At 65.1% G+C, this 25,801-nt stretch overlaps 3 protein-coding genes across 3 annotated transcripts in view; 1 reads left to right on the forward strand and 2 right to left on the reverse strand.

The window, feature by feature from the left end:
- Positions 1-427: 427 nt before the first annotated feature.
- On the reverse strand, positions 428-9,078 carry AIPL1 (aryl hydrocarbon receptor interacting protein like 1). Its single transcript, XM_047089963.1, has 6 exons — positions 8,983-9,078; positions 8,274-8,453; positions 2,857-3,045; positions 1,620-1,796; positions 1,198-1,339; positions 428-760 (listed from the first exon to the last, which is right to left on the reverse strand). Exons 1-6 carry the CDS (start codon positions 9,076-9,078, stop codon positions 558-560), a joined length of 987 nt encoding a protein of 328 aa, XP_046945919.1. The 3' UTR covers positions 428-557.
- A 5,326-nt stretch (positions 9,079-14,404) lies between these two features.
- Positions 14,405-18,391, forward strand: PIMREG (PICALM interacting mitotic regulator). The gene is made up of 4 exons (XM_047089891.1): positions 14,405-14,721; positions 16,156-16,451; positions 16,821-16,916; positions 17,458-18,391. Exons 1-4 carry the CDS (start codon positions 14,428-14,430, stop codon positions 17,495-17,497), a joined length of 726 nt encoding a protein of 241 aa, XP_046945847.1. The 5' UTR covers positions 14,405-14,427; the 3' UTR covers positions 17,498-18,391.
- A 3,579-nt stretch (positions 18,392-21,970) lies between these two features.
- Positions 21,971-25,801, reverse strand: part of PITPNM3 (PITPNM family member 3) — a 46,611-nt gene continuing 42,780 nt past the window's right edge. The window contains exons 18-19 of the mRNA XM_047090140.1: positions 24,071-24,199; positions 21,971-22,799 (exon numbers count right to left, since the gene is read on the reverse strand). Of these exons, the coding sequence (XP_046946096.1) occupies positions 22,497-22,799; positions 24,071-24,199 (432 nt within the window). The 3' untranslated portion in view covers positions 21,971-22,496. The remainder of the gene's footprint in view (positions 22,800-24,070; positions 24,200-25,801) is intronic.

Raw genomic sequence — 25,801 nt, forward strand, 5'->3', positions numbered from 1 at the left:
CCACCGAACGCCAACCCCCTTTCCTTGCCACAAGTGACCTCCTTCTGTGGCCCCTGGGGGCCGTGAATTTGGAAGCACAGAAAAAGAACCGCGATCACAGCACCGCACGGGGGCCTGTGGGAAACTTACACCGTTTATTGGTTTTCTCATTTTAAAGTCAGTCTGCGGACAGAGCACAGAAAACTTGGTTTTGGCTACAGGAGGAGCACAGGTGTTAACAGTGGGGACAGAGCAGAAGCAAAGGTCCAGTGGTCACCCCGCACAGAAGGGAGTGGTGGGGACTCCAGAGAGAATTCTAGAGGAAGTGGATGAAGCAACAACAATAACCAGGGGAGGTCGGGTGGCATTGAAGGCTGTGGGAGACAGGGGAGGTGGGAGTCCAGAGGAGGCTACAGGAGGCCAGGGGAGCCCAGAGGGTCAGTGGAGGAGGGGGCCAGGGGAGGCCGGAGAAGGCCGAGGGAGGCCGGAGGAGTCTGAAGAGTCAGGGGAGGGCGCGGCCGGGGCAGGCCGGGGGAGGCCGGAGGGGGCCGGGGAGGCCCGGAGGCCCGCTCCCCGCCCTAGCCCAACATGTTCCGGCAGCGCAGCCGTTCCTCCTCCCTCTTCTCCTCCAGGCGGCTCTCCAAGAGCCTCAGCTCCCTGCGCACCGCCTTCTGCATGGACGGCTCCAGCTCCAGCACCTTCTGAAGGTCCGCCCTGGCCTCCGCCTCGTTCCACACCTCCGCGTGGGCCCGGGCCCGCACGTAGTAGGCCTTCACGATGCCTGAGGGGAGGATCGGGCCGCCCCGGCCGCCGGGGCCTCAGAGGCCGGCCCCGCGAGGCCGAGCCTCGCCCGCCCTGAGCCCGGATCACGAGCCGTGCCCTCCGCGTCCGCCGGAGCCGCCGCCTCGGTTTCCCTCCCCAGACCGCGGGCCTGGCGGGGGGGGGGGGGGGGGGGCGGGGCCTCTCCCTGCCCCCCCCCGCCCCCCCTCCCCTGCGGCCGGCGCCTACTCTGGGCGCCAAGTGAGGCGAGGCGAGCGCCCGGCCCGGCGCGCAGTAGGACCGCGAGGCTTCTCCTGACAAGCACCTGCTACGGGCCGGGCCCCAGAGTCGCGGGCTCCCGAGCGAGCCGCCCGGTCGCCCGAGCGGGGACGCTTCGCACGGCGCGGGACCCCTCCCGCCGCGGCCCCGCCCCCCGCGCACGCGCAGGCGCACGCGCACCTGGGTGGTGGCGCAGGATGTCGCTGGTGTGCTCCAGCACCTCGTAGTACTCCTCCTTCTTCAGCAGACACTGGCAGTAGTTGAGGATCAGGGTGTTGATCAGCTTCTCCAGCTTCAGCCACTGCACGTCCCAGGGCTTCTCCTGCCCGGGGAGCGCGTGCGCCGTGAGCTCGGGCCGCCGCCTGCCCCCTCCCCCCCCCCCCCCGGCCGCCCCCACCCTCGGCGGCCTGTCCCCTCCCCCCTGCCGCCTGTCCCCTCCCCCCAGCCGCCTGCCCCCTCCCCCCGGCCGCCCCCACCCTCGGCGGCCTGTCCCCTCCCCCCTGCCGCCTGTCCCCTCCCCCCGGCCGCCCCCACCCTCGGCGGCCTGCCCCCTCCCCCCCCCCCCCCGGCCGCCCCCGCCCGCCCTGCCCGCCGCCTCCCACCTTGGTCTGCAGGTTCCGCAGGCACACGATGGCCTCCTGGTACTTGGTGGAGGCCTCCTCGTATCGGCCCAGCTTGAAGAGCCGGTTCCCTTCCCCGTGGAGGACGGGCACCGCCTGCAGCTTCTCCTCGTTACTCAGGCTCCACGTCTCCCGCCGGTACTCGCTCGGGGCCTCGACCTGGCCCCAGAGCGGCAGGCGGGTGAGGCGGGGACCGGGGTGCCTGCGTCCCCGCGGCGGGGGAACCCCCTCGGCGTATTCCACGGGGAGGGTGGGCCGGGCGGCAGAACCGTGCTCGCCAGCCACAGCCACGTACACGGGGGGCCTAAATCAGATCCTCTGTGCGAATCAGGGAAAGACCGCCCTTTGTCAACACACCTGACTTCAGCCTTCAGAAGATCGTCAGGATACTCATTTGGCAGAACTACACGCTTTATTGCCATCTGCCGGGTAATCGTCATTCTAAAGGTTCCCATATACGGTGTCGGTGACGAGCACCTTGGAGGTGATGCCCTTGTGCAGTGGAGAAACCGCACAACTGTCCTAGCAGGCCCACAAAGACCCTCCGCCGACACGATTCTCTTATTTATTTGTTCATCCACCTAGCCCTCGGGCTGAATCTCACCCCGGGCCATGAGCTGAGTCCCCACCCGGGCTTGACCCTCTCCCGCCACCCCGCAAACACGAGCTATCAGTCACTCTGGGGCCTGGGTGAGAAGGTGTGGGCCGTTCTGTTCAGCCTCTCCCACTGCTGGAGAACCAGGTCTGAATCCAGGACCCCGGGGACTAATTGGAAACCACTGGAAACAAAAGCACAGCCCAGAACCAACAGAAGTAAACGCCTCCGAAGTGAACACCGGTAACTCCCGAGAGAGCTGGTCTCAGATGGGCTTTTGGTACTTTTGGGGGTCAGATTCCACTTTTGCTGTGGTTTATGAACCCTCTTGTGCTCTACAGAGAAAGCAGGTGACGCCCGGGGACCAGTGAGGTCAGGCTCCCTGCGGCCCGCTCCCCCGGGGCACAGCTGCCCTGAGGCTGGGCCAGCCCCCTGCCCCTTCCCCGCCCCCCCCCCCCCGCCCCTGGCATCCCTGCCCTGCTGCCCCTCCCCTGCCCCATGCACCTGCCCCCCTGCCCCTCCCCCCCCCCCCCGCGCACCCCCCCTCCCCCCATACCTGCCCCACCCCCACCCCGGGCGCACCTGCCCCCCCTCCCCCCGCCCCTCCCCCTGCCCGGGGCGCACCTGCAGCAGCTCTATCACAAAGATCAAAGGCTGTGGTTCCTTCTGCAGCTCGTCCAGGTCCTCGTAGCCCAGCGTGTGGTAGGCAAACATGTTGGCCAGCCCGCACGTGTGCACGTGCCACTCTGTGGGGTCCTTGCCCTCCGCCACCTGCCGCAGGCTCCGGGACAGGATGGGGTAGACCCCTGTGTGCTGTGGGGAGAGACCGCGGTGGCTTCCGGCCCCAGAGAGCCCACCTCTGGGTCCGGCCACAGCCCATCCGTGCCCGTGGCTGGTAGCACGCGTTGTCCCCAGCACGCCCCACCCGTGACCGGGGTTCACCGTGTCCCGGGCACAGTGTTCACCAGCTCCTTCTGTTAGCCGCTTCGGTCCTTAGATGACCCGGTGAGGGAGGCACGACTATCATCCCCACTCTGTAGATGAGGAGACTGCAGCCCAGAGAGGTTAAGTAACTTGCTTAAGTCACACAGCTAGGAAATGACAGAGCCGGGATTCAAACCCGGCCCCAGCGGACACACTCTCGCCACAGTGCCGTGCTGCCTCTTGCTGGCGCTTGTGCTCAGCGCTGACGCATTTCTCTCCCAAGGAGACCTGAGCCCCTGAGTCTGTGACCCGCAGGGAGGGAGGTGTGGAGAGTAGGGGAAGGAGCAGGCTCCGCTGGCCGAGAGGGCCACACCGATCCGCAGAGAGCCTGGGCACCACACCTGCCACAGGGGAGCTGTCGTGGGTTGCAGGGGGTGGGTACAGATCCCAGCTCATCCCAGCCCCTCCCTGCGCCGGGCACCGGGCTCGCCCTTCTGGGGGTGGAGGAGGCCTGGGGACATCAGCCCCTGGGGCCTCAGCCTCCCAGCTGTGAGCCCCTCTGCTTGGACCCGGTTCTGACACGGCCCATCTCCGGCTCTCTCAGGGCGGCTCCGGGAAAGACCCGGTGTCGGGGACTCCGGGGGCAGAAACAGCTCAGCTTGTCCTCCAAGTCACCAGCGTGGGGGTGAGTGGGGGTGCCGGCCAGCGCTCCCCGCCCCCAGGAGCCGGGATTAACCCAGAATGCCCGAGGCTCCTTTGTGAGGGAGGTGACCAGATGGCAGTTAATCCCATGGGGATCGAGGCTGAACTGAAGCCAGGAGAGGCCCCAGGAGCAGCTGGCTGGGGGGCGGCCCGTCCCGGCCCGGCAGGCGGCCCCCAGCTCACACGCCCTGCGGCCCACGAGTCCACGGAGCCACCGGCGCCCTGGAGCCAGCAGACCCTCTGGGCAGCACGGTGGGGCTGGGGCTGCCGCCAGGAGCCAGGAGAGACCCGGGAAGGATGGAGTCCCCGTCTGTGCCCGTCTTGTGAGGCCGGCTTGCCTGGCTGGGGACCGGCAGGACAGCTAGAGACACACGCGGGGCCCTCTGTGGGGCCCCAGCCCCGGGGACTGGGACCCAGGCTGCGACGGAGGCAGGGGGCCCCAGGACCCCTGCCCGTCTCTAAGGCTTCAGGGCCCGGGGCGGGTTCTTTCTGAGGGGCTGTGTCTGTACTGGAGGCTGCAGACCGGTGGGCCCGAGGCCACATTCAGCTGCCGGATGGGTTTTGTCTTAACCCGCGCCTTGTGGAGTTTTTACCAATTAGCTCCTGACATTCAAGTGTTGAGGGAGTCTGCGTGCTAATGAAGATTTCTGGCTCATCTTAAAAACTCAGAATGTGCAGCCACGCGGCAACCAAGGGGGGCGGTGGCTGAGGACAGGCTGCCCCCGTCGATCGGCCAGAGCGCCCGGCCCCTGGTGGAATCGGAGTTTGCAGCCCTTGGCCTCACACCCCACACTACTGGGCACCAGCACGAAATCCCACCTCGAGACCAGCGTCCTGCCCGCGGTGGGGGTGAGGCGGGGAGGAGAGCTCTCAGGGCAGAGGCCCCCAGCTCCTCACTGACCCTGCCTCCCCTGAGTAGGGGGAGGTGAGGGAGGCAGGAGGCCCCCGCTCTTCAAAGCGAGAGCTGATGAGGGCTGTCCAGGAGGAGGGCTCTGCAGGGAGTGAGGGGCCGAGCCAGGCCCTCCTAAGTCCTCTGACAAACACACACGATGATCCCACCGATCGCTGAGCTGTTCCAAAACTCAGATTCTTTTTTTTAATGTTTGTTTGTTTTTGAGGGGGTGGGGGCAGAGGGAGAGGGAGACACAGAGTCCGAAGCAGGCTCCAGGCTCCCAGCCGTCAGCACAGAGCCCGATGCGGGGCTGGAAGCCACGGGCCGTGAGATCGTGACCTCATCCGAAGTCGGGTGCTTAACCGACTGAGCCACCAGGTGCCCCCCAAAACTCAGAGAGATGGCCCCCAGGGAAGGGGCTAGGTAAATTAGCCTCGCCAAACCTTTGCACACTTCCTGGCCCAGATGCCACCCCTCTCCCCGCATGTAGACCTGGTGAACTCCTATTCATCCTTCAATACCCAATTCAATGTCGTCTTGAAAAAGTTTCCCCCAAGATCCTAAGGCAGCTAGTTGCCGGTCATCTGTGGCCCCAAAGCACCGTGCCCTCACTGACCCCCATCGGGGCACTGGCCGCCCTCGGTCGTAACTGCTCAAGTCTCTGCTCCTCCTCCAGACTGAGGGACAGAGCTTTGTTCCACCCCTAACACGCGGCACAGTCCAAACCTGGTGCCCAGCGAATGTTCCCAGATAGATAAGCAGACAGACAGACCCATGAAGGGTGGATGCTTGATGCCTGGGTGCGGCGACGGAGAAAAGGGGGAAACGTCATTAGAGAAACCACCGTGCACGCGCGTACGTGCGTGCGCAATCACGGCGGCCGTGGGCCGGGAGGAGGCATGGCAGGCTGTCCCCGGGGCATCGAAGTCGCCAGCCTGCGAGGCGCGCACACAGACCGCCCAGGACACGCAGACCCGTGCCCGCGTTCGGGAGGGTAGCAGCAGCTCGGGGTTCTGCGCGCAACAGATCAATCGGCCAATCGAGGGTTCGTTGGCGCCCAGGTCTCCGACGTGAACGAGCGTGCGCCCTGCGGAGCACGACCCCGGGGGCGGCCGAGGCTCGTCCCACGCGCCGCCCCAGTGACAGGTGCGCGTGCCGGAGAACCTCACCATAAGCAAAGCCAACAGATGGTATTTTGAACTAACGGAAGCCACAAAACCGGTTTTCTGAAGACCTGGCTCGTTGGAGACACATCTTTACACTCTTTCTACACATTAGGACGAGGCACAACACAGACGCCGGTAGGCAGAGGAGACACGCCCACCTGGCACCTGGCACCTGGCACCTGGCACCTGGCGGGGGAACCGTCGGGCGGGCGCCCCTAGCGGTAGACCCCGGCATTGCAGCCCCTGGCGGTCACTGGGGGCCGGGGTCCAGCCTTCCATCGGGATAAGCGGTGGGGGAACCAGGGGTCCCACCTCCACCCTGTCCCTTTACTTGTCTGACCCAGCCCAAGTCGCTCTTCTCTGCCTCTTCTGCTTCGACTAAAACAGGGGAGTTCGGGGCGCCTGGGGGGCTCAGTCGGCTAAGCCTCCGACTTCAGCTCGGGTCACGATCCCGCGGTCTGTGAGTTCGAGCCCCGCGTCGGGCTCTGTGCGGACAGCTCGGAGCCTGGAGCTGCTTCGGATTCTGTGTCTCCCTCTCTCTCTGCCCCTCCCCTGCTCACCCTGTCTCTCTCTCTCTCTCTCTCATATAAATACACATTAAAAAATATTTTAAATAAATAAAAATTTTAAATTAAAAAAAAAAAATAAAAGTTCGTCTCCGAAATTCCTCCAGCACTTTTCAGTTGCCCCGAACTATGCTTTGCCCTCGTAAGCACCACATCACGTCTTCCCCACAACAGCCCCTTAGCCTAGGGTTTCGGTTGTCTACGGATGAACAAGACAGCCAGAGGGAGGAAGGACTTCCCCAGGGTCACACAGCTCCCAGACTACCCCCCGGTGAAGGCTTGAATCTGATCGGCCGCCATCAGCAGCCGCTGCGTCCATCGGGGGAGAGCCCAGGGGAGCTGGTGCTGGCTGGACCAGGCTCTCAACGTCTGCACCCATCGGCCAATCACAAGACGGGTACCACCCAGTGAGAGGGAGAAGCAGGTGTGGCGCACGACGTCTGGAAACTACGGGGACCGAGGGACGCGGTAGACGATCCACGGCAGGGGTCCGGTCCCTCCAACGAATCCACGCCAAGGGGACAAAGAGGGGAGACGACCCAAAAAGAGACCCAAGACGCATATCCACAGGGCCTGTGCATGGACGTTGTTTGGGCCCAGCTTGGAACAGCCATAGAGAGTGGCGGGAACAGGACCAAGGAGCGACTGGCATTAAGGAAATAGCGGGGTTTCAAAAGGATGTAACGATGACACCGAGGTTATGTTATTTTAGTATCTTTTTTACAGATACGAGTTCTAGCATTTGTGGGTGAAACGATCCGGTGTCTGGAAGGTGCTGTAACCACGCGGAAGGATGGGGCTGGAAGGCTGTAACCACGCGGGTGAGGGAGAGAGGCGGAAGGATGGGGCTGGAAGCCGGGCTCGGGTCGATGGTGGCTGGCGTGGGGGATGGGCACTTGGGACCTCACTGCACTTTCTGTTGGCTTTTGTATATGTTTGAAAGTTTCCCTAAGAAATGTTTGTTGGTGTTGTATGGAAGCCAATTTGACAATAAATTTCATATATTAAAAAAAAAAAAAGAAAAAAAAAAGAAATGTTTGTTGGGGGGGCGCCTGGGTGGCTCAGCCGGTTAAGCGTCCGACTTCAGCTCAGGTCACGACCTCGCGGTTCACGAGTTTGAGCCCCACGTCGGGCTCTGTGCTGATGGCTCGGACCCTGGAGCCCGCTTCCGATTCTCTCTCCCTCTCTCTCTGCCCCTCCCCCACTCGTGCTCTGTCTCTCTCTCTCTCTCTCTCTCAAGAATAAACATTTAAAAAGATTTTTTATTTTTTTATTTTTTATTTATTTTTTTTTTTAAATTTTTTTTTTTAACGTTTATTTATTTTTGGGACAGAGAGAGACAGAGCATGAACGGGGGAGGGGCAGAGAGAGAGGGAGACACAGAATCGGAAACAGGCTCCAGGCTCCGAGCCATCAGCCCAGAGCCTGACGCGGGGCTCGAACTCACGGACTGCGAGATCGTGACCTGGCTGAAGTCGGACGCTTAACCGACTGCGCCACCCAGGCGCCCCTAAAAAGATTTTTTAAATGGAAATAATTTTACAAGGCTCACAGGAGTGGGGAGGGGGCAGAAAAGTGACCCGTGGCCAAAAGTCCCCAGGATCCAACAATGGTGTGTGGGGCATGGGTGGCCCTGGTCCCACATCCCGCCAGCCAGCCGCCACGCTGACTGTCGCTCTGGGGCTTGCTCCTGGGGGTGACTCTCCACCTGCGCGGAGGAAGGCCACCCAGGGTTTTGTCTCAGCCCCACTCCGCGGCCCGGCAGGAGCCCTGGCGGGCGCGCCTACTTACAATGGAGTCGCACCAGAACTCGGCCACCTCGCCGATGCGCATGGACGTCAGGAGCACCTCCCAGACCTCCAGCTTGAACATGTTCCCGATGATAATGTGCATGGGGTGGCCCACGCGCTTGCTGTCGTCTATCACCGTCCGCTCGTCGTCACATTTCGTGGTGCGGAAGTGGAAGATCACCTGGTGGCCGAGACAGGGACCCCGGGTCTAGACGCACCTCCACGGCGCCTGCGGAAGCCCCCCCCACCGGCACTCTGGGGGGGGGGTTCCCCGGGGCTCAGCTCACGCAGCCCAGCCAGAGCTCCCCCCCGGGGGGGGGGGGGCCGGGAGCCCACTCCCTCGCAAAGGACCCCGTCCCACCTCTGGCAGCCTGCGGGTCAGGAGCCCCTCGCTTACGTCAGCCCTGGATCTGTGGCCACAGACCCAGGGAAGGCCCCCAGAGACGACCGCCGAGGGCCCCTCCTTTTAACTCGACGTTTGGGGCTCCAGGAAATTCCCAAAGCCCTTCCCCTGCCCCACGCCAGAGTTTAATTTTCCAGCGTCAAAAGTGTGCCCGTGAATGGGCACCAATCCAGAGGTCCCCAGGTGCTCAGGGGCCGACAGTCCAGGGACGACGTGTCCGGCCGGGTTCTGACAAAGCGGGACGCGGTTTCAGTGCGAAGGCTGCCGTGGGGGCCCCTATCTGGTGTGGGGGGCGGGGCCCACTCACCCGGGACCCCGTGATGAAGTTGGGGAGATCCCCCGTGCCTCCGTGCAGGATGGTTTTCCTGACCCCTTCCACGTTCAGGAGCAGAGCGGCGTCCATGGCTGCGGGTGAGGGAGGTGTGGGCTCAGGCACAGATTATCTCCCCGGATGAAGGGCTTGGGTGGCGGAGACCCGGGGATTGGCCCGCGGGGGTGTGGATGAGGAGTAGGTCGGTGGTGCCTCATCCCTGCTCCTCACAGCGATGTGGGGGCCCCCGAAGCTCCACCATTGGTTTCCTCCCACCCCAACGAGGGGTTTTAGGGGAGTGACGGTGGGGGGGTTCAGAGCTGACGGCCAAGAAGGGAATCTCGAAGACGTCTTTGGTGCAAAAGAGGTGATTTTGTTTAAGCACGGGAACAGGATTTGTGGGCAGAAAAAGCCGTATGGGGTCGTGCCGGGTAACTCATCATATGCCCTCAGGTTGGGAGGGGGTCAGGGACGGTGTAAATCTCTAAGGAATTTTGGAAGCAAGGTTTCCAGGCCCTTGAGGGGCTGCTGTTAGCAAAACATCATTTATTACCGTCTAGTAAGACCCCAGTCACGAGACCCCTCAGATGTATATGAAGGGGGCCATAAGCTTGGAGGAGGATGGCCAGCATATACTTGGGGGTTAAAGATAAAGGAGGTTTGCAAAGGGATTTTTATGTTAAATAGACTTACAGGATCCTGGGGGGTCAGGACAATGTTGAGCCAAGATTCCCTTTTGTCCCCGGCAAAGTGTCATCCAGGCAGCTGAGCTCCTAGAGGGAGGTCACTCTGCGGGTTACAAGGACTTGTCAGTGGCTGTAGGCAGTAAGGCAGTTTAGTTTCTCATCTGCCTTAGTTTCCCACATCCCCGTGGCGGCACTTAAACCCCTTTCCCCTGTTCTTCGGGAGCCGGGAGTGTGCAAGGATTATCACACATACTCCACTGGGGGGGGGGGGGTACTCCGCCGGCAGGGGCGGGGGCGGGGCTAGCTTGTACTTCGCCCCCAGCCCACCCCAGGCTCCTGCTTCCTTGTCACCAAGAAGGAAGAAAGCCGGCTGGAGCTTTGCCACCAAAGGGGAAGAGGAGGGGAGACCTGAGCCTAGGGCTCCTCGGTCCCTGCCTGCCTTCCCTTTCCTATTTCCTCCTCCCCTCCCCCCATACTCTGCACACCGGAGGATGTGACACTGGGAGGGCAGGGGAGGGGAGAGAAGCAGCCGTCTGGCCTGGGTGGCTCTAGAACGGGGTGAGAGAAGGGTGCAGGTTTGGGCGAAGAGCCTCTCTCAGCCCCACGTCAGCCTCTCCTACAAAGTCTGGCTGTGGGGAGCGGGGCTCTCCTCTCCCCTTTGGAGGGCCTCATCCCTGCGCCTGGGACCCAAGTGGAGCTCAGTCCCTGCATCTGGGATCGCCTTCTGGTCTAAAGGGACAGGGGGCCTGAAAGCTTGGCGCTTGGCGCCACCTGGTGGCCAGTCAGAGCTCCTGCGCCCCGGCTCCAAGTCCTTCGTGTGGGAGACCCCAGACCGACTTGTTTAGGGAGGGAAGCAGGGACCGGGCGAGAACACTGGATTAAGAGGAGCCACATGGAGCTGGGTTCAAAGGGCCGACCCCACCTCTGATTCCTGACCTTGTGGCCTTGGGGGTCACAACTCCTAACTCCATTCATTTTCCAAACTGAAATGGGAAAAGCCACCTCTCCCACCTTCCTCCCCAGGAAGTTGAGAAGTCTCCCTGGAGCAGTAGGTGGGACCCCACACCCAGCACCCTGGAAGTCTCCCGTGAGGAGCCACTGGCACAGAGGGGGGCTGAGCCTGAGCCCCCAAACCCAGACGGGGGCGGCTGGATCAGACCTCTCCAGGCCCCCTCCCTGGGTGCTCAGTCCTCCAAGGGCCCAGACCCGTCCTTCTCTGGGGGGTGGGGGTGGGGTGAGGGTGCAGGGGTCCTTCCCCTCTGTTCCATCCTGCTCTAGCCACACAACAGCCTGGAGGGGTCTGCGTGCACGGGGAGCGAGATGTATACTAGGTGCTACGACTACTACGAAGAAAAGTAACATCGATTCCCAGAAAAGTCCAGAGAGGGGGAGGGGGGCCGCGCCGGGTGGGGTGGGGGCCGCGCTTCCGGGGTCCTGGCATGCTGTTTCTTCCTCCCGACGGTTACGTGGGTGTTTGCATTCTAAGTACTCGTGATACTAGACTTAAGGTCCGGCACTTTCCTGCCAGTGATAAGAAACGGGTCCCCTCACGTCCCACTGACGACGGCTCCGGGTGTGGAGGGTAGAAGTCACTGCTGGCTGGGGCGGAGCTGAGAGATTTGGCCCCTTGTGGGCAGGGGCGGGGGGTGAGGGAGGTTGATGAGGCCTGATGCCGGAACATCAATCAAGTCGGGAGGGGCTCAGGCCACGGCTTCCAGACGGGGCCCCCCAGCCACCCCTTGTCCCCCAAACTAACCTCCTAATGGACTTCATTTAGAGGCAACTCTAACCCCACCCCCTCTGAAAATCCAGCAGCGGCTTTCCACTGCCCTCAGGAGGCGCCCCAACCTCCTAGGCTGCATGGTGGGGCGGCCCCTGCCTCCGGCCACTATAAGGAGGGGTGGCGGGGGGGGGGGGGAGGGCACCCTCTGGAGTCACCCTGGCCTCCTCTGTCCTGTTCTCTGGCCTCCCAACACCAGCCTTCGTGGACCCCTCTGTGGGAACGCCTCATCCCCGCACTCTGTCATCCCCTGGTTTCTCAGCGAAAGCACCACCTGCCCCCAGCTCATGTGGGGCGCCCTGTCCCCCACCGCCGCAGGTCACATTCCTGGGAGTTTGCACTGGCCATTCCATAGGCCAAGGAAGCGCGGGTAGAATTTCTGCTGTCGGATGGGGAAGCCGCCAGGACAGGGGAGCCCCCAGGACAGGGGAGCCCCCAGGACGGGGGAGCCCCCACGACGGGGCAGGCTGGAGCTCCCCCTCAGCATCCACCCTCCTCCCCAACAGAGGCCAGGGTGGGGCTGGACCCCACAAAGCCTCCGCCTGGGACAACTGACAGCGTTCTCTCCTTACAGGGAGGAGCAGGGACCCCTGTCCCCGCCACCCCTGCACCCAGGAGCCTGCTCCCCCTCCCACCCCCTCTCCCCACCAACCCCCTGCAAGGCAAGAGGGAGCCTTCTCATTCAGAAGAAAACGTTTCTTCCTCCTTCCCTCGTCGCCATGGCGACTGCACTCCAGCACCCCGGCTGCCGGGAGCTGTTCCGAGGCCCGGAGGGCAGGGAAGGGGAGGGTCTGGTCGGCGGTCACCCAGGCTCTCCGGAGCCTCCGGGAGGTCACGTGTCCCAGGGTTAAGCATTCAGGCTTTAAAGCCAGACATCCAAGGGCTTCGGTTCCAGCGCCGACTGTCCCTCTGTCCCCAGCAGACACTTCACCCTTGTGGGTCTGTGTCGTCTGTAATGGGGACGGAAATAGCCCCGACTTCAGACTGGAGGGCTGAGGAAGGAAGGGTGAAGACAGGAAATGTGCCCGGCGTGCGAGCTAAGTGCTGGACCAGTGTGAGCTGTCCTCTGACGCCCGGGACACGCGGGGCACTGTCACCGGCTCGGACAGGTGTGACGAGAGCGGGTCTAGCGGGAGAGACTGTTTCTAGGCGTTTCTCCTGCACCGAGTCTCTCCCACCCGTGTGGCGTAGTTTTCCTAAGAATCACCACGCTTGCTCCCCCCCGTCTTTCACCGGAAAAGGGCGTGAATTAAACCTCCTAAATATGACCCACACACACAACCGTCCTGAGCCGGCAATGATCCAGCTCGGGGAACCGGCGAAGGGGAGCAGAGCCCGGGAGCCCCGTCGCCAGCTGCCAGTGGCGCGTTCTTAAATAACAAAGTAGCAAATTAACAAATCAAAGCAGGTCACACAGAGCCCAGCATTGTTTCAGGAAACCAGTTTCGGTTGCACGTCTGTGTGTGAGCCGGGCGACCGACCGCGGGCGCTGGTCCCCACCCCTCCCCCCCACGCTCAAACATTCTTGGCTCCCTTAGCTCATCCTTCAGGCACGAGCTCTAAATGACACGATGTTGGTGTCATAATTTTCTTGGATTATTGATGATGCGGCTCATTGACGCCCGTCTCTCCCCACGCGCCTGGACCCGGGTCCCGGACAGTGGGAATCCCGCCACCTACTAACTGAGGGAACTGGGGCCCGACCCAACCTCTCCGGACAGCGGTTTCCCCATCTGCTAGGCTGCCATCGGGGCCCAGCGAGTTCATCATAAAAGGACTTAGCACAGCAGCACCTGGTGCGTGCAACCCCCCTAGCAGAGAGGAGTGGGTGGGGTCACCCAGCCGTGTCGCAGTGAAGGGCAGAGCCACAAGGAACCCACCGGCGGAGACCCCGCCAGAGGGGGGGCCGGTGAGGTCGGCAGCAAGGGACCCGAGAGGGGCGCGGGCCGGGCTGCCCTGGGGTCTCCAGAAAGTGGGAGAGGGCTTTCCAAAGGGCGGGGTTTGGATGGCCCACTGGAGACGGGAGGCGGCCTCGTCGCAGGAGGACCGGGAGGTGTACCCTGGTCTGTCCCCGCCCCCAGGATCTTCCAGGGTCCAGAGTGTGGGTGCCGAGCGTGGGGACACAGAGGGAGTGTCTGAGACCCACGGCCGCGGGGCGCGGCCGAGCTCCCGGCCCCGCGCCTCCCGACCGAACCCGCTTGGCCGCGCGGCGGGGCGCAGACCGCGGAGACAAAGGGGCGGCGCCCGGCTGCGCCCGCCCGGCCGCGGCCCCAGCACGAATGGGGCGGCCAGCCAATCGGAGGGCAGCATTCCCGCCGCTAGAGCGCGGGCCAATCGGATCCCGGGCGCGGCGGCGCTGCGGGGACGCGGCCAATCAGCTGCGAGGGCCGGCCAGGGGGCGGACCCGCGCGGAGTTTCAAACCCGTTGGGTGGGCGCGGAGCGGCTGCTCGGGGCTGCGGCCTGCGCCGGGGGCTGCCGGGTGAGCGCAGTCCGGGGCCCGGGGGCCCGGGGACCCTTCTGTTCCGACGGGACCTGGGCGGAGCGTGGGGGTGGGGCGGGTGTGCCAGTCAGGATGGGCACGCAAGTGGGGGCGTCTGGGGACTGCGAGCTGCAAATCGGGGGGCTCTGGGCGACGGGAGAGGGCCCCGGATGGGGCCCTGGCCAGCCGAGGCTCGGCGAGGCCCCGTCCTGACCCTTGCTTCCCTCCCGCCTGAGGCAGAGAGCTGGGACGGCTGGGTGGGAAGACGGACACGCAGCTGTTGCGGACAGTGGCCGCCAGGGACCGCGGGAAGCGCTGACCCCTCCTCCGGGAAGCAGCTCCCTTCCCACACCCACCGCTGCCACGTGCCCCCACGCCCAGCCCGGGCGACCTGTGTCTCCGTGGAGCCCGGGAGGGGGAGAGGGGCTGGCTTGCTGACCTGCTTTTGACCTCCTCCCCAGGATCTGGTGGGCTGAGCAGACTCCCGACCGGGCAGATGGCTTCTAAGTGGCCGGGCGTGGGGGTCTCCGTGCGTCGGGGGCCGCTCCAGGAGCGGGAGCAGCTGGCGGAGAAGGAGGCGGAGCAGACTGCGGGCGGCCAGCCGGAGCCCTCCAGCGGGGCCCTGGGCTCCCTGTGCAGACACTTCCAAAGGAGGCTGCCCCTGAGGGCAGTCAGCCGCAACCTCGGGGCGGGGCCCTCCTGGAAACGCCTGGAGAACCCAGAGCCGGCGCAGCAGGGCCTCCAGGCTGCGGCCCGCTCGGCGAAGAACGCCTTGGGCTCCGTGTCCCAGGTAACGCCGACGGGCCCTTAACCCAGGGCTTCCTCGGTGCCCGCAGCCGGTGCCTTCAAGGGGCCCCTGAGGAGGCCGACCCCACGAAGACGGGGACTTTGGTGTGTCCTCGCTGTGTCTCCTGCCCTCAGCCAGCCGGGGGACGAACGGATGGGAGGGGCGTCCTGGAGGCCAAGCGGAGCCTCGCAGTATAAGATGCTAGAGCTTAGCAAGCAGCGTAGCAAGCACGGGCGTCACGGGGACACAGCAAACACAGCGAGGCTTGCAGGGGAGGCCGCCCCGCGGAATCGCCCAGGAAGGGGGAAGGAAGTGGGAGGAGAGCGTAGGGCGAGATGGCGTGGGTCCGGATCCAGAGCGGAGGGAGCGTGGTCTGGGGGAGCCAGGAGGGGCAGGGCAGGCGTGCCGCGTGCCGAGGGTGTTTGGTTCGACTCTCCCAAGAGCCACCGGGGGCCGGTGGGGGGGAGGATTTTCAACCTGGTGGGAATCCGGTCCCAGGAGCATTTTAGAGCTCGTTCCCCAGCCGCCTGGTGGAAAGGGGGTGAGAAGCATTCGCCACCGGGGGGCCTGGGGGCCTGGCCTGGCAGAGGCGTGGACCTCGAGAGGTGCTCAGAAGGTAGGTGTGCGAGGATTTGTGTCAGACGACACGTGTGGGCACAAAGACGCCACGTGGGCAGGCGTGAGGTGCCTGGGGCCTTGCAGGTGAACGGGTCCTTCAACCCGAACATGGGGGCAGGTGTCCCCCGGAAAGGACCGACGTCATGGCGAGCGAAAGCCTCCGAGGAGAGAAGGGGTGCGGGTACCCCCTTGGTGTCGGGCTGTTTACAGACCCTCTGCTCTGGGGTCTCTAAGCCGAAAGTCAGTCCCCGACTAGGAGTCCTGGGACCGCCTTTGTCCCGAAGGGATCACAGGAACACAGGTGCGCCCGCGGCCACACACCTCACCGAACGTAACTCGTCCCGGCCTCTGGCCTCTTGTTTGCCCGGGCCGACATTCTGGCCTCGAGGAGCCAGCAGGAGCTAGGGCCTGCCCCCCACCCCCACCCCAGGCCGTGAGGAACCCAGAGGGGCTTCGAGCCGTCGAGTGTCGGGAGAGCTGCCCCTCGAATCCGCACCAGTGCGGAGGGCGACTTAGTGAGACCCGAGGCAGGTCCTGGGGGGCCTTCCAGGGGGCGCCAGGGTCTTTCCGTGTCCCGAAACGAGCGTGGACTCCACGAGCCGCTGCTTGGGCTGCTGACCGCCGCGCCGGTGCCCTGGGTGGCCCTGAGCTGGCTCCCTGCAGCGGGCTCGCTTCTCAGGGACCCACGCACCCCCCTCACCCCTGGGGCTCCGAGCTGTCTGTATTTGCGCGGCTGGGGCGCTGGGGGCGGGAGGGGCCCGGAGACTCCGCAGGAGCTCGTCCTTGGCTCTGCGCTCACCTTCCGTGGTCCCGTCCCAGAGAATCCAGGAGTCCTGCCAGAGCGGCACCAGGTGGCTGGTGGGGACCCAGGTGAAGGCCAGGAAGAGGAGGAGAGGGGCACAGACGGGCAGTCGTCCCCCCGCCCACACCCCGGGCCAGAGGAGCCCCCGGCTGTGTGGAGCCGCCCCAGCCTCCTCAGCCCTGGGCCCGCGGGAGAGACCCTGTCACCGACTCTCTGGGCACGAGGGCCCCCGCGCCCACCCGCGGTGGCGGTCCCGGAGGGAGCCCACCTTCCGGAGCCCCTACTCCTCAACGGAGCCCCTGTGCTCCCCCAGGTAAGAGGAGGGGTGCCTTGCCCCCAGATCACTAGCTGGGCCCCAGCGGCTTCTGACCCCCTCCTGGGGCTCCCCGGGGGCATCTGTGTCCTGACCCAACTCTACCCCTGACGAGGGGGCACCGCAGGGCTCACCTGTGCAGGGTCCCCGGCCCTGGACCTGATGGGCCCTGAGCCACGTGTTCTCTGGCAGGTGCTCCAAGTCGCACGCACGGGCTATCACCTCCTGGCGGGCAGGGAGGGCCCAGACAGGGTGCTCCCGGCCCCCTCGGGGTGTCTCCGGGCCTGCGCGCACCCGGCCCAGCACCGGGCGGGAGGGCCTCGTGCTGCACATTTCCGCCAGTCGCTGCTGCGGCTTTCCTCCTTTCAGTGAGTCTGACAGTGACCCGGAGCCTGCGGGAGCGGGACTTCAGCACCTCCAGAAGCTGTCCCGGCAGCTGGACGAGGCCATTGTGGCTGAAGAGAGGTGAGCTGGAGGGTCATGCTTCCAAACGGAAGAGCTGAGGGGGGGGTCCCGTGCTCCTTGAGTCCTGCCACGTTTTTACACCTCTCCGACTCGGGCCCTGACCTGTTGTGTGACCCCGGCCCGTCCCCGGCCCTCTCTGAGCCTCAGGCCGCTCACGTGCAACACGAGGGGGCAGAAAACATAGATCAGGATGGTGTCTGGAACGCATCCTGGATGTGAACGGCCCCCCGGGAGCCCCACCAGGCCAGGCACCTGGTTTCCGGAAGACCTGCCCTTCCCCCAGCACTCCCCATGGCTCCCCTGCGCCTGCCTGCCCATGGGATTGGGAAAAGGCCCGTGGCCACTCTGGAGCATCTGGCCTGACTGCCCAGGACCCTCTGGAGGCGGGGCCTCGGTCTGCAGCCCCCCTAACTTGGGGCCTGTTCCCCATTCATACAAGGGCCCGGATGGGCTCTGGGGCGGGGCCCAGCCAGCTCTGACTGCGGGGTGGTAGGGCCCCTCCTACAGGTGACACCAGTCCCTCCCGCCCTCCTGTCTCCAGCGGCGACATGACCATGACCGTTTCTCTCATCCGTGACTGAGGACAGTGCCTCCAGGTGACGCCCGCCTCCCGAGCCTTTTCTCCAGGTTCCTCCTCCTCCTCCTCCTCCTCCTCCTCCTCCTCCTCCTCACCACGAACGTGTGGAAGAACGTAGTCTTTTCTGGAAAATCCTGAAGAGCGGATGGGCCCAGCAGCGAAGGAAGCATGCAGGTCTAGCCCACCTGCCTAGAGCCAGACGACCTCACTGACCGCGTCCCCAGCCAGGCACGCCGGGCCGTCGGCGAGCCCCCGTCCATCCCCTCGTTCTGGGGAACCTGCCCCCGCTCTGAGCCCAGCCAGGGGCACGAAGGGGGCTCCGCACTGCAGGAGGCAAGCCACGGCAGACACCATGACCTCACAGCGGGATCCACGCGGCCCCACGAGCTCCCAAGGAGGCCCCGGGTGGGGACTCCCCCGGGGCCACACCTGGTTCTGCCAGTGGCCACCTGGCCCAGCCTGAGAGTGACCAGGGGGACGGAGGTGGTGGGGGGGGGGTTTCACTCTACTCCCCTTTTGGGCTCGGAGACTCACCTGCACGTAGGCCACGTGGCTGTGTCCTCTCCAACGTGAAGGCGGAGGCACCAGAAGGGACTGGGGACCCAAGGGTGGGACCCCCGAGGGATCGTGCCCGGGCTCTGGGGAGCCCAGCCGCCGTCCCTTCTGCCCCCACCACAGCCCTGCAGGGAGGGATGGGGGAAGAGATTCCTGGCCCCGAGAGCCTGGGCCTGCGGACAGCTATTTATGCTCAGCACGGGGACCGGGGGTGTGCAGGGACGGGCATCACTGTTGACCAGCGACTTCTGCGCTTGGCCAGTCATCTCAGAAATCTGCTGTGTCATTTTATTAGAAAGAAACCCCCGTGTGACTTCCCCGGATAACACTGCTTTTTCATAATAAAGACCGCTTCTGCGTCTGACATCTGTTCTGTTACCCACGCGCATGCACAGACACGTGTGCACGCACAACCACACAGGCACACACACCCCCTATGTGCCCGTGCCCGTGCGCACACACCTACATGCACGTGCGCACGCGTACATGCGTGAACACAGCCGTGCACGCACACACGCCCACTTGCACACACACGTATACACCCCCACGTGTGTGTGCGCGCGCACCCCCACTCCGGGCGACGGGTCTGCTTCGGGGCCGGGCTCCGCTCCCCTCGCCTCCCAGCGGCTCCTAGCGGCCGGCCCCCAGCTCAGGGAGAAGACACCCCGCACAGGGAAGGCTTCCCCGCTCCGCTCAGAACAAAGCACACTTTAAAGGCAAATCAGGTTTTTATTTCAGTGACAACGTTCAAGAGTTAAAAACCAGCTCACGTCAAAATCAAGACCAGTAGTAAAAATCTTTTAACCCCGTAGTGCTGTGTTTGTCGCTTTAGAAATCTGATATTTTACATTTCCTTTTCTAACGGATTTTGTACAAGGCAGCCGTGAGGAAGGGAATAAACCTTTTTCACCACAGAACCGGCTGCCACTGGCAATACTGAGAGTCACACGTTTAGGAACAGTCGGACCACGGACAAGACGGGACGGGCTGCCACCTCGCAGTAAACAAGGACAGGGGTTCGAGGGTGGAGGTCCCCAGGGGCGAGCCGTCCTGCCCCTCCCTGTGACTCTACTTCCCCCCCTCCCCCACCGGCCACCCTGGTGGGTTTCTCCACGGGAAGAGCAGACCCCGGCCGGGGCCTCCCTGCGTGGACTTAACCCCAGCTGTGATTTTTAAGGTTCCCCCAAGCCCAGAGGGAGGGGAAGGAGCGAGGGGTTGCGTGTTTTGGCTGAGCCAGAGAACAGGTTTCCAGAGCACTTGGTGCCCAGACCCGGGGGATTCGGCGGGGAAGCTGGTTGTTTAAGGCGGGGTCCGGCCTTGAGGCTCCTTCCCAGCTAGGGTCCCCCTCCCTGGCGGGGCTGCGCCCATGCTTAGGGAGGGTGTCCACGGGGAACCAGAGCCGCCTGCTCGGGCCTCTGGCTTTCATTTAAAGATGCACGCCCTGTTTTGCCTGTAGGACACTCCCAGGGTGCAGACCAGGGGCTCCAAAGTGGTAAAAACAGTTCAAAAAGCCAAGAGATCCAGCCTCCCCTCTTTCCGGGGGCCCACGCCCCCGGAACCTCTTTGGAATGCGGGGTTCAGACGCGGTTTTCTGTGGCCCAGCACCCAGACAGGAGGGCCGTCCGTCCAAGTGCATAAAAACGGTCCACGTTTTTAAACGCATGTTTTGTGGAGCCCAAGGGCAGGTCGAGATCTTCAGGAAAACCCCACGAAGCCAGAAGGGTAGGGCCCGAGACCCCCTCGGGGCGGGCGCGGGGGAGGGCGGCAGGCAGGCCCTCCGACAGGGACGGCCACCAGACAGGGAAGAACGAACATGCCACGCGAGAAACGAGGAGCTCTGATCAGGCGGGAAGAAGGATGCTCCGGGTCCCGGGAGAGGGCGCACCGGGGACCGGAAAAGGGTTCTCTGGGAAACAGCCAGGCGGGCTCACGGACCCACTCGGGGAGGGGCGGCGGCACCCCCTCCAGGGAACAACGCAGCCTGCTCGTCTCCCTCCAACTTCAGCGCACGGACGAAACCGCACCAACCACTCGTCCGGGAGCGCGCGTTAACCAACGCCAAGGCGGAGGGGCGCTCGCGCGCATGCGCACACGCCCACTAACCCGAGAGGCGGGCTCAGGACGCCGCCTTTCATCTCCCCAATCGCAGGTGTGAGTCGTCCGGTTCCACAAAGGAGAAGGGGTGGCCTCCTGCCGGGCCCCACATCCCAGCTCCGGACCCCCATAATCACAGCACCCCCAGAACCCCAGAACCCCAGCAGCCTCAGAACTCTGCACCCCCAGAACCCCAGACCTCCAGAACCACGGCACCCCCAGAGTCCCAGCATCCCCAGAACTCCAGCACCCCCAGAACCACGGGACCCCCAGAATCCCAGACCCCCAGCACCCCCCCAGAACCATGGCACCTCCCAGAACCCTGGACCCCCAAAACCACAGCACCCCCAGAACCCCAGATCCCCAGCCACAGTACCCTGCTCGCTGGGACTCCAAACTCCCCAGGGTCCTGGTGTTCTCTGTCTCTCTGTGTCTCTCACTCCCAGCCTGGGGCTCACAGGGCAGAGGGAACCTAACTCGGGAAGACATAACTCCACTAATTTATCAGTGGAGACTGACGGCAGGGGCTTCTGGAAGGAAAGGGGATGGCGAAGCCTCAGAGAATCAGAGTAAGTCCGCCCGACTTCAACGCAGGCTAGATTTCGGGAAGGACAGGAAGGCCTGGGGTGGGAGTAGCTGTGCCTATGACCTCGTACCTTCTGGGGAGCCCCGACGACCAAGTGTGGAAGGAGGGATGGGCACCTGGGAACCCAGGAGGCAGGGCTGGAGAGGACACCCCCAGGGTACCTGCCCCTGCCTACAGGGGAGCCGCAGGGCTGGGGGAGGGGGGTGCCACACACTGGAGAGAGCGGGGTGGGGGCCGGGAGCCCGGACCCCTCCAGCCCCAGCAGGTCTGCTGGGCAGGTCACAGCAGCTGCTGCGGGGAGGACGCTGGCCACACGGGAGCCGCGAGAGGTAGACACGGAGCAGAAGCGACACGGGCCCACGCAGGTGCCTGGACTCGGGCACAGCCCCGCCTGGAGGAGCTGGGCCAGCCTCAGGGGCTCCGAAGCAGGCCGGGGCGGGTGTGGGCCTGGGCTGGGCTGCAGGAGAGCCCTGCCGACCTCACGACCTCACGGGACGGCCCAGGAGGAGGGCGTGGGCCCCAAACCAAGCTGAGTGGCAGGCGGAAGGGAAAAGAGTACAACAGTTTGAGCCAAAATGACACGCGCCCCCGGAACGCTGGGATCTCAGCTCTATGCCCTCCAGGAGCCAAAACAGAGTCAGCGTGAGCAGCGCTGGGGAGGGCGAGCCCGGCCCCCGGGGTGGGGGGTGTCCCCGCTGCCGGGACACGTGGTTTTGGTTTGGGCATCAGTGCAAAGCACACTGCCTCACGGAGCCGGGACCCCTTCCCATCCCCGTCCCTCCCCAAGCGGTGGGGCGACAGTGAGGGCCCCCCCCCCCGAGCCCCTCTCTCAGACAGTGTGGAAGGTGGAGCCGGGGTGGTCTGAGGGGCTCTGAGGCCCAGAAACCCCAGGGCACAGAAGTGCAAGACAGAAGACAGCCCAGGAGTCAGAAACCGCGCACCAGTCTCAGCCGGGGGGACCTTCCAATTCCGTAAGGAAGCCAGGGCCCAGAGAGGGCGACGAGGGGCTCGAGGGCTCTCAGCCAGCCCAGCCGGGCCAGCGCCCAGGGCCGCAGCCTCCCCGGGGAGGGCCCCAGGCAGGACCCCGGGAAGAGGAATGGCCGTCCTCTCGGGCCGCGGGGTGAACGGCAGGAACACCGAGGACAAGACGGGGACAATGGACAGCCGCAGAAGGACAGACCGTCAGCACCAGACCCCGCCACCCCCCCCCACCCCCGCAAGGGCCGTGGACAGACACGCGGACACAGGAGGAGCCCCGGGGGATGTCCCCTCCCTCCCAGAAAGTGGCCACTTTGCCACAGGAAAGCCAGGCCCGTGAGGCTGACCCAGGATGGCACGGGGGGGGCCGGCACGATGCCACTTGTCCGTCCCCCAGGCCGCTGGGAGGCTGCACCTGCCGGCGGCTGCTGACCCCCGGTCTGGCGGCTTCTCCCTTTAGGGCCCGCGTGGACCCCAGAAAGGTGGTCGACTCTGTCAGACCGGCCAGCTCGGGGCAGGCCCGCCCCCCAGGACTCCACGGACACCGCCCCTGACGGGCTCGCGGTTCCAGGTCCCGCACGGGGAGGCAGCCGCGGCTGCGGAGACCCTGGGGTCTCACCCCCTCGTGGCCCAGGGAGCCCCCTCCCCGGGGCTCGGCAGGGTCCCTCCCCGCTCTGCTCGGACACCGCTGGACACACACGGGGGCGGGGAAAAGCAGGAAACGGCCCGGCTCGGGGAGCAGCACCCCCCACCCCCGCCCGGCCCCGGCCCTCTGCGCGCAGCCCGGCTCTCAGGGCACCGACTCGAACTTGGGGGGCCCGCGCGCCCAGCTGAGCGCGGGCAGGGGCCGCTCCTGGTCCTTGTCGGACTCGGGCTGGCTCTGGGCCCGCTCGGGCTTGGGGTTGGCGGGCGGGTGGGGCTGCTGCACGGACATGGTCCTGCGCAGGTGGTTGCGCTTCCGCAGGAACTCGGGCTGCGCGTGCAGGCCGAAGCTGCCCTTGCGCAGCACCATCCGCGAGTTGTTCTTCTTCGGGCGCGAGCGGTGGCCGGCCTCCAGCGTCGCCAGGTGGGCCGCGTAGCCCTCGCTCAGGAACTGCGGAGGGGACGGGCGTCAGCCAGCGGGGCGGTGACCCGGTCCCCCCCCCCCCGACCCCCCGCCAAAATCGTCGCCGGGGAGACGGGGAGCTCCCCGCCCGGCTCTGAACGTCTGAGCTCGTCCCTCTGTACCCGCGGGGCACACCGTCCTCGTCACCTGCCGCTGAGATCCCCAAATGCAAGTCTGCGCCACATCCGGCTTCCGCCCCGCGGAGCTCCCTCGGGTGCTGGCCCCGCTGCTGTCCTCCCTGCCCATCACCCCCCCCCCACCGGGTCCTCAGGCCCTTGCCCCCCCCAGAAGGGGGCCGCGGACCAGCAGCCTCAGCGGGACCGGGGCCCTGACAGGCAGAATCTCAGCCACCGCCCCCCCCCCCCGCCCCCACCAGGCCTATGGAACCAGTCTGCACGCACGCAAGCCCCCGGGGGCCACGTGTGTGCGTCAGCGTCTCCCGTCTGCACCCGCCGGTGGCTCCCACGCCCCGCACTCAGACACCCCCAAAGGGGTCGTCACCTCCCCCCCACCCCTCCTTCTCCAACCTGCTCTCAGTCCCCGGAACAGCACCCCCGAGCTGATCGCGCTCCCAGAAACCAGGCGCCACCCCTGGCCTTCGCTCCCGCTCAGCCCACACCTCTGACCCGTTCATTTCCAAGTCCAGTCCCTCCGTCCTGCCTCCGAAGTGACTCTGGGGCCCTTCACCTTCCCGCCGGCCACCGCCTCCCCCTGCTTCCCTCCCCCCTTCCTCTGACGGGCCTTCCCCCTGCAGCCTGGGGACCGCAGGAATCACGACTCACCCCCGAAGTCCCAGCCCGCCGAGGCGCAGGCCGTCAGCCAGGCACTGCGGCCCCCCTTCTCCTGCTCCCGCCCCGGGGGGGGGGGGGAACACCTGCTCTGTCACCTCCTGACCTTCACTTTTGCGGCGACCTCTGTCACAAATGCTCCTCCCACCTCAAGCCTCCTGGACAATTCCCTCGAACCCTCCAAAGCAGCCTTGCCCCCATCGTCTCTGTTCCTCCCCGGGGGGGGGGGGGGTCACGACCCCATGCCCCCCATCATCCATTAGGCCTCTTGCCACGGGCACTGCCGCCTGGATGACGGGACATCCAACGGCACCAGGGCCTGGCCCAGGACAGGTGCCCATGGTGCGTGTGGAAACGGCGAATGAACAGATGAACAAATGAGTGAGTGGGCAAATGAAGGAATGAACAAAAACAACTGAATGGACGGCAGACCCTGCCCACGCCGCCCCCCACCCGGCCCGGCGCCCCCACCTGGCACTGGGCCTGGTACTTCTTGGTGGGCCGGCCCACGATGAAGATCTGGGAGGGCAGCAGTCCCAGCACACTGTACACGGAGATGTCCTTTGTGGAGCCGTAGGCCGCGCTGATTCTGATGAAACACTGAAACACAGGGCAGCCCGTGGAGGGGCGGGCGCTCACGGGGTCAGAGGACCCGATTCCGCACGGGGGGGGGGGGGGCTCCAGGTCCCGGGGCCACCCCGCGGCAGGACGCGGCCCTGCAGGAGCTCCCCTCCCGCCCCGCCGTGCCCCCCAGTTCAAGGGCTCCGCCTGGGGAGGTCGGGACCATGCCACCTGCTGACCCCGTCGGCGTTCCTAGGTCACTGGGTGACGGGCAAAGACACGGACGAGGGAACGAGAGACGTGTCACAGGACTGGAGGGGTTCTGTCTGGGCCTCACCCCCCGCCCTGTGCCGTCCGCACCACCCCAGACTGGTGCGGAGTGCCTCCGTCCGGTGGCCGTGTCCCAATGCTCACTCGCCCCCCAGCCCCTCGCCCTCCAGCTGCTCACCTTGAGCCCCACCCTCTGGTCCCAGGTCACAGTTTCCCTGCCCCCTGAGCCCCATCAGCCCCAGGGGACCTCCCGCTCGCGGGGTGACCCACGAGCACCTCGGCCTCCCTCCTGCCATCTTCACGGCCAGCGGCCTCCAGGACCAAACCCAGAACCGCCCCTCTGGACTGCACGTCCCATCCCCACGCCGACCCTGCCCCTTCCCTCCCGTGCCCGCCTGGCCACGCCCTGGCCCGGGAGACTGCTCTCTCGCCGCCTTCCCGGTTCCACGGGCTGGCCACTGAGAGCCGCTGGAGGGCCACGAAGCTCCGGTCCTGAACTTTCTGCTGCCCCCCCAGAACATTCTTCCCCAGTTCTACCTCCTGCTGGGGGGCCGCCACCCAGTCCCGAGCATGACCTGACAATCCCCGCTCCCGATGCCGTTTTCTCCCTCCCCGTGGCCGCCACTGGATTCCGGTCGGCCTCTGCCTCGCCTGGCCTCCCTGCCTCTCTTGTCTCACCGATCTGGTCTCCACACAGCCACCACAGGGCTCTTTCTGCAGCCCTCATCAGGCACTGCCGCTCCCCAGCTCCCCACTGCCCTCAGTGGAGTTCACGGTCTTGGCCAAGGTTTTCCAAGGTCTGCCAACCCTCAGGCCCCCGATGACCTCCAGGCCTCTGCTCCCACGCGACCTGGGTCTGACCCGGTGCACACCAGCATCCTGCATGCCCGCAGCTCTAAGAACATCTGAGGCTCTCTTCTACCTCAGTGCCTTTGCACGTTCTGTTTGTGTCTGCCAGGCAAACTGCTATTCCTGATTCAAGACTCAGCTCGAGAGTTACCAACCCCTGGAAGCCTTCTCTGCCCTCCCCAGGCCAAGCTCCTCTGCATGACAACAGGCCTTTACTGATCACCCACCAGGTAAAGATTTACACATCTTTCTTCCTCTGGACCAGGGATTGGCTGACGTTGTTGCGAAAGACCAGATAATCGGTATCTCAGGCTTTGCGCTGTGCTGCAACCACACTCTTCCTTTGTGGCTCCGAGCGGCCACGCACACCGCGCCAGCAGGGAGCGTGGCCAGCAGGGAGCGTGGCCGTGTCCCAACGCATCTGCCTTCGCAGGCAGCGAGATCGGACTTTCGTACCGCTGTCGCATCATGAGATAGCATTCTCCTTTTGATCCCCGCCCCCAACCCCCAACCATTTAAAAC

This window comes from Lynx rufus, unplaced genomic scaffold, assembly GCF_022079265.1.
Source record: "Lynx rufus isolate CCGP_SWC_20201006 ecotype Redwood Valley unplaced genomic scaffold, mLynRuf1.p SCAF_28, whole genome shotgun sequence".
NCBI classification, from domain to species: domain Eukaryota; kingdom Metazoa; phylum Chordata; class Mammalia; order Carnivora; family Felidae; genus Lynx; species Lynx rufus.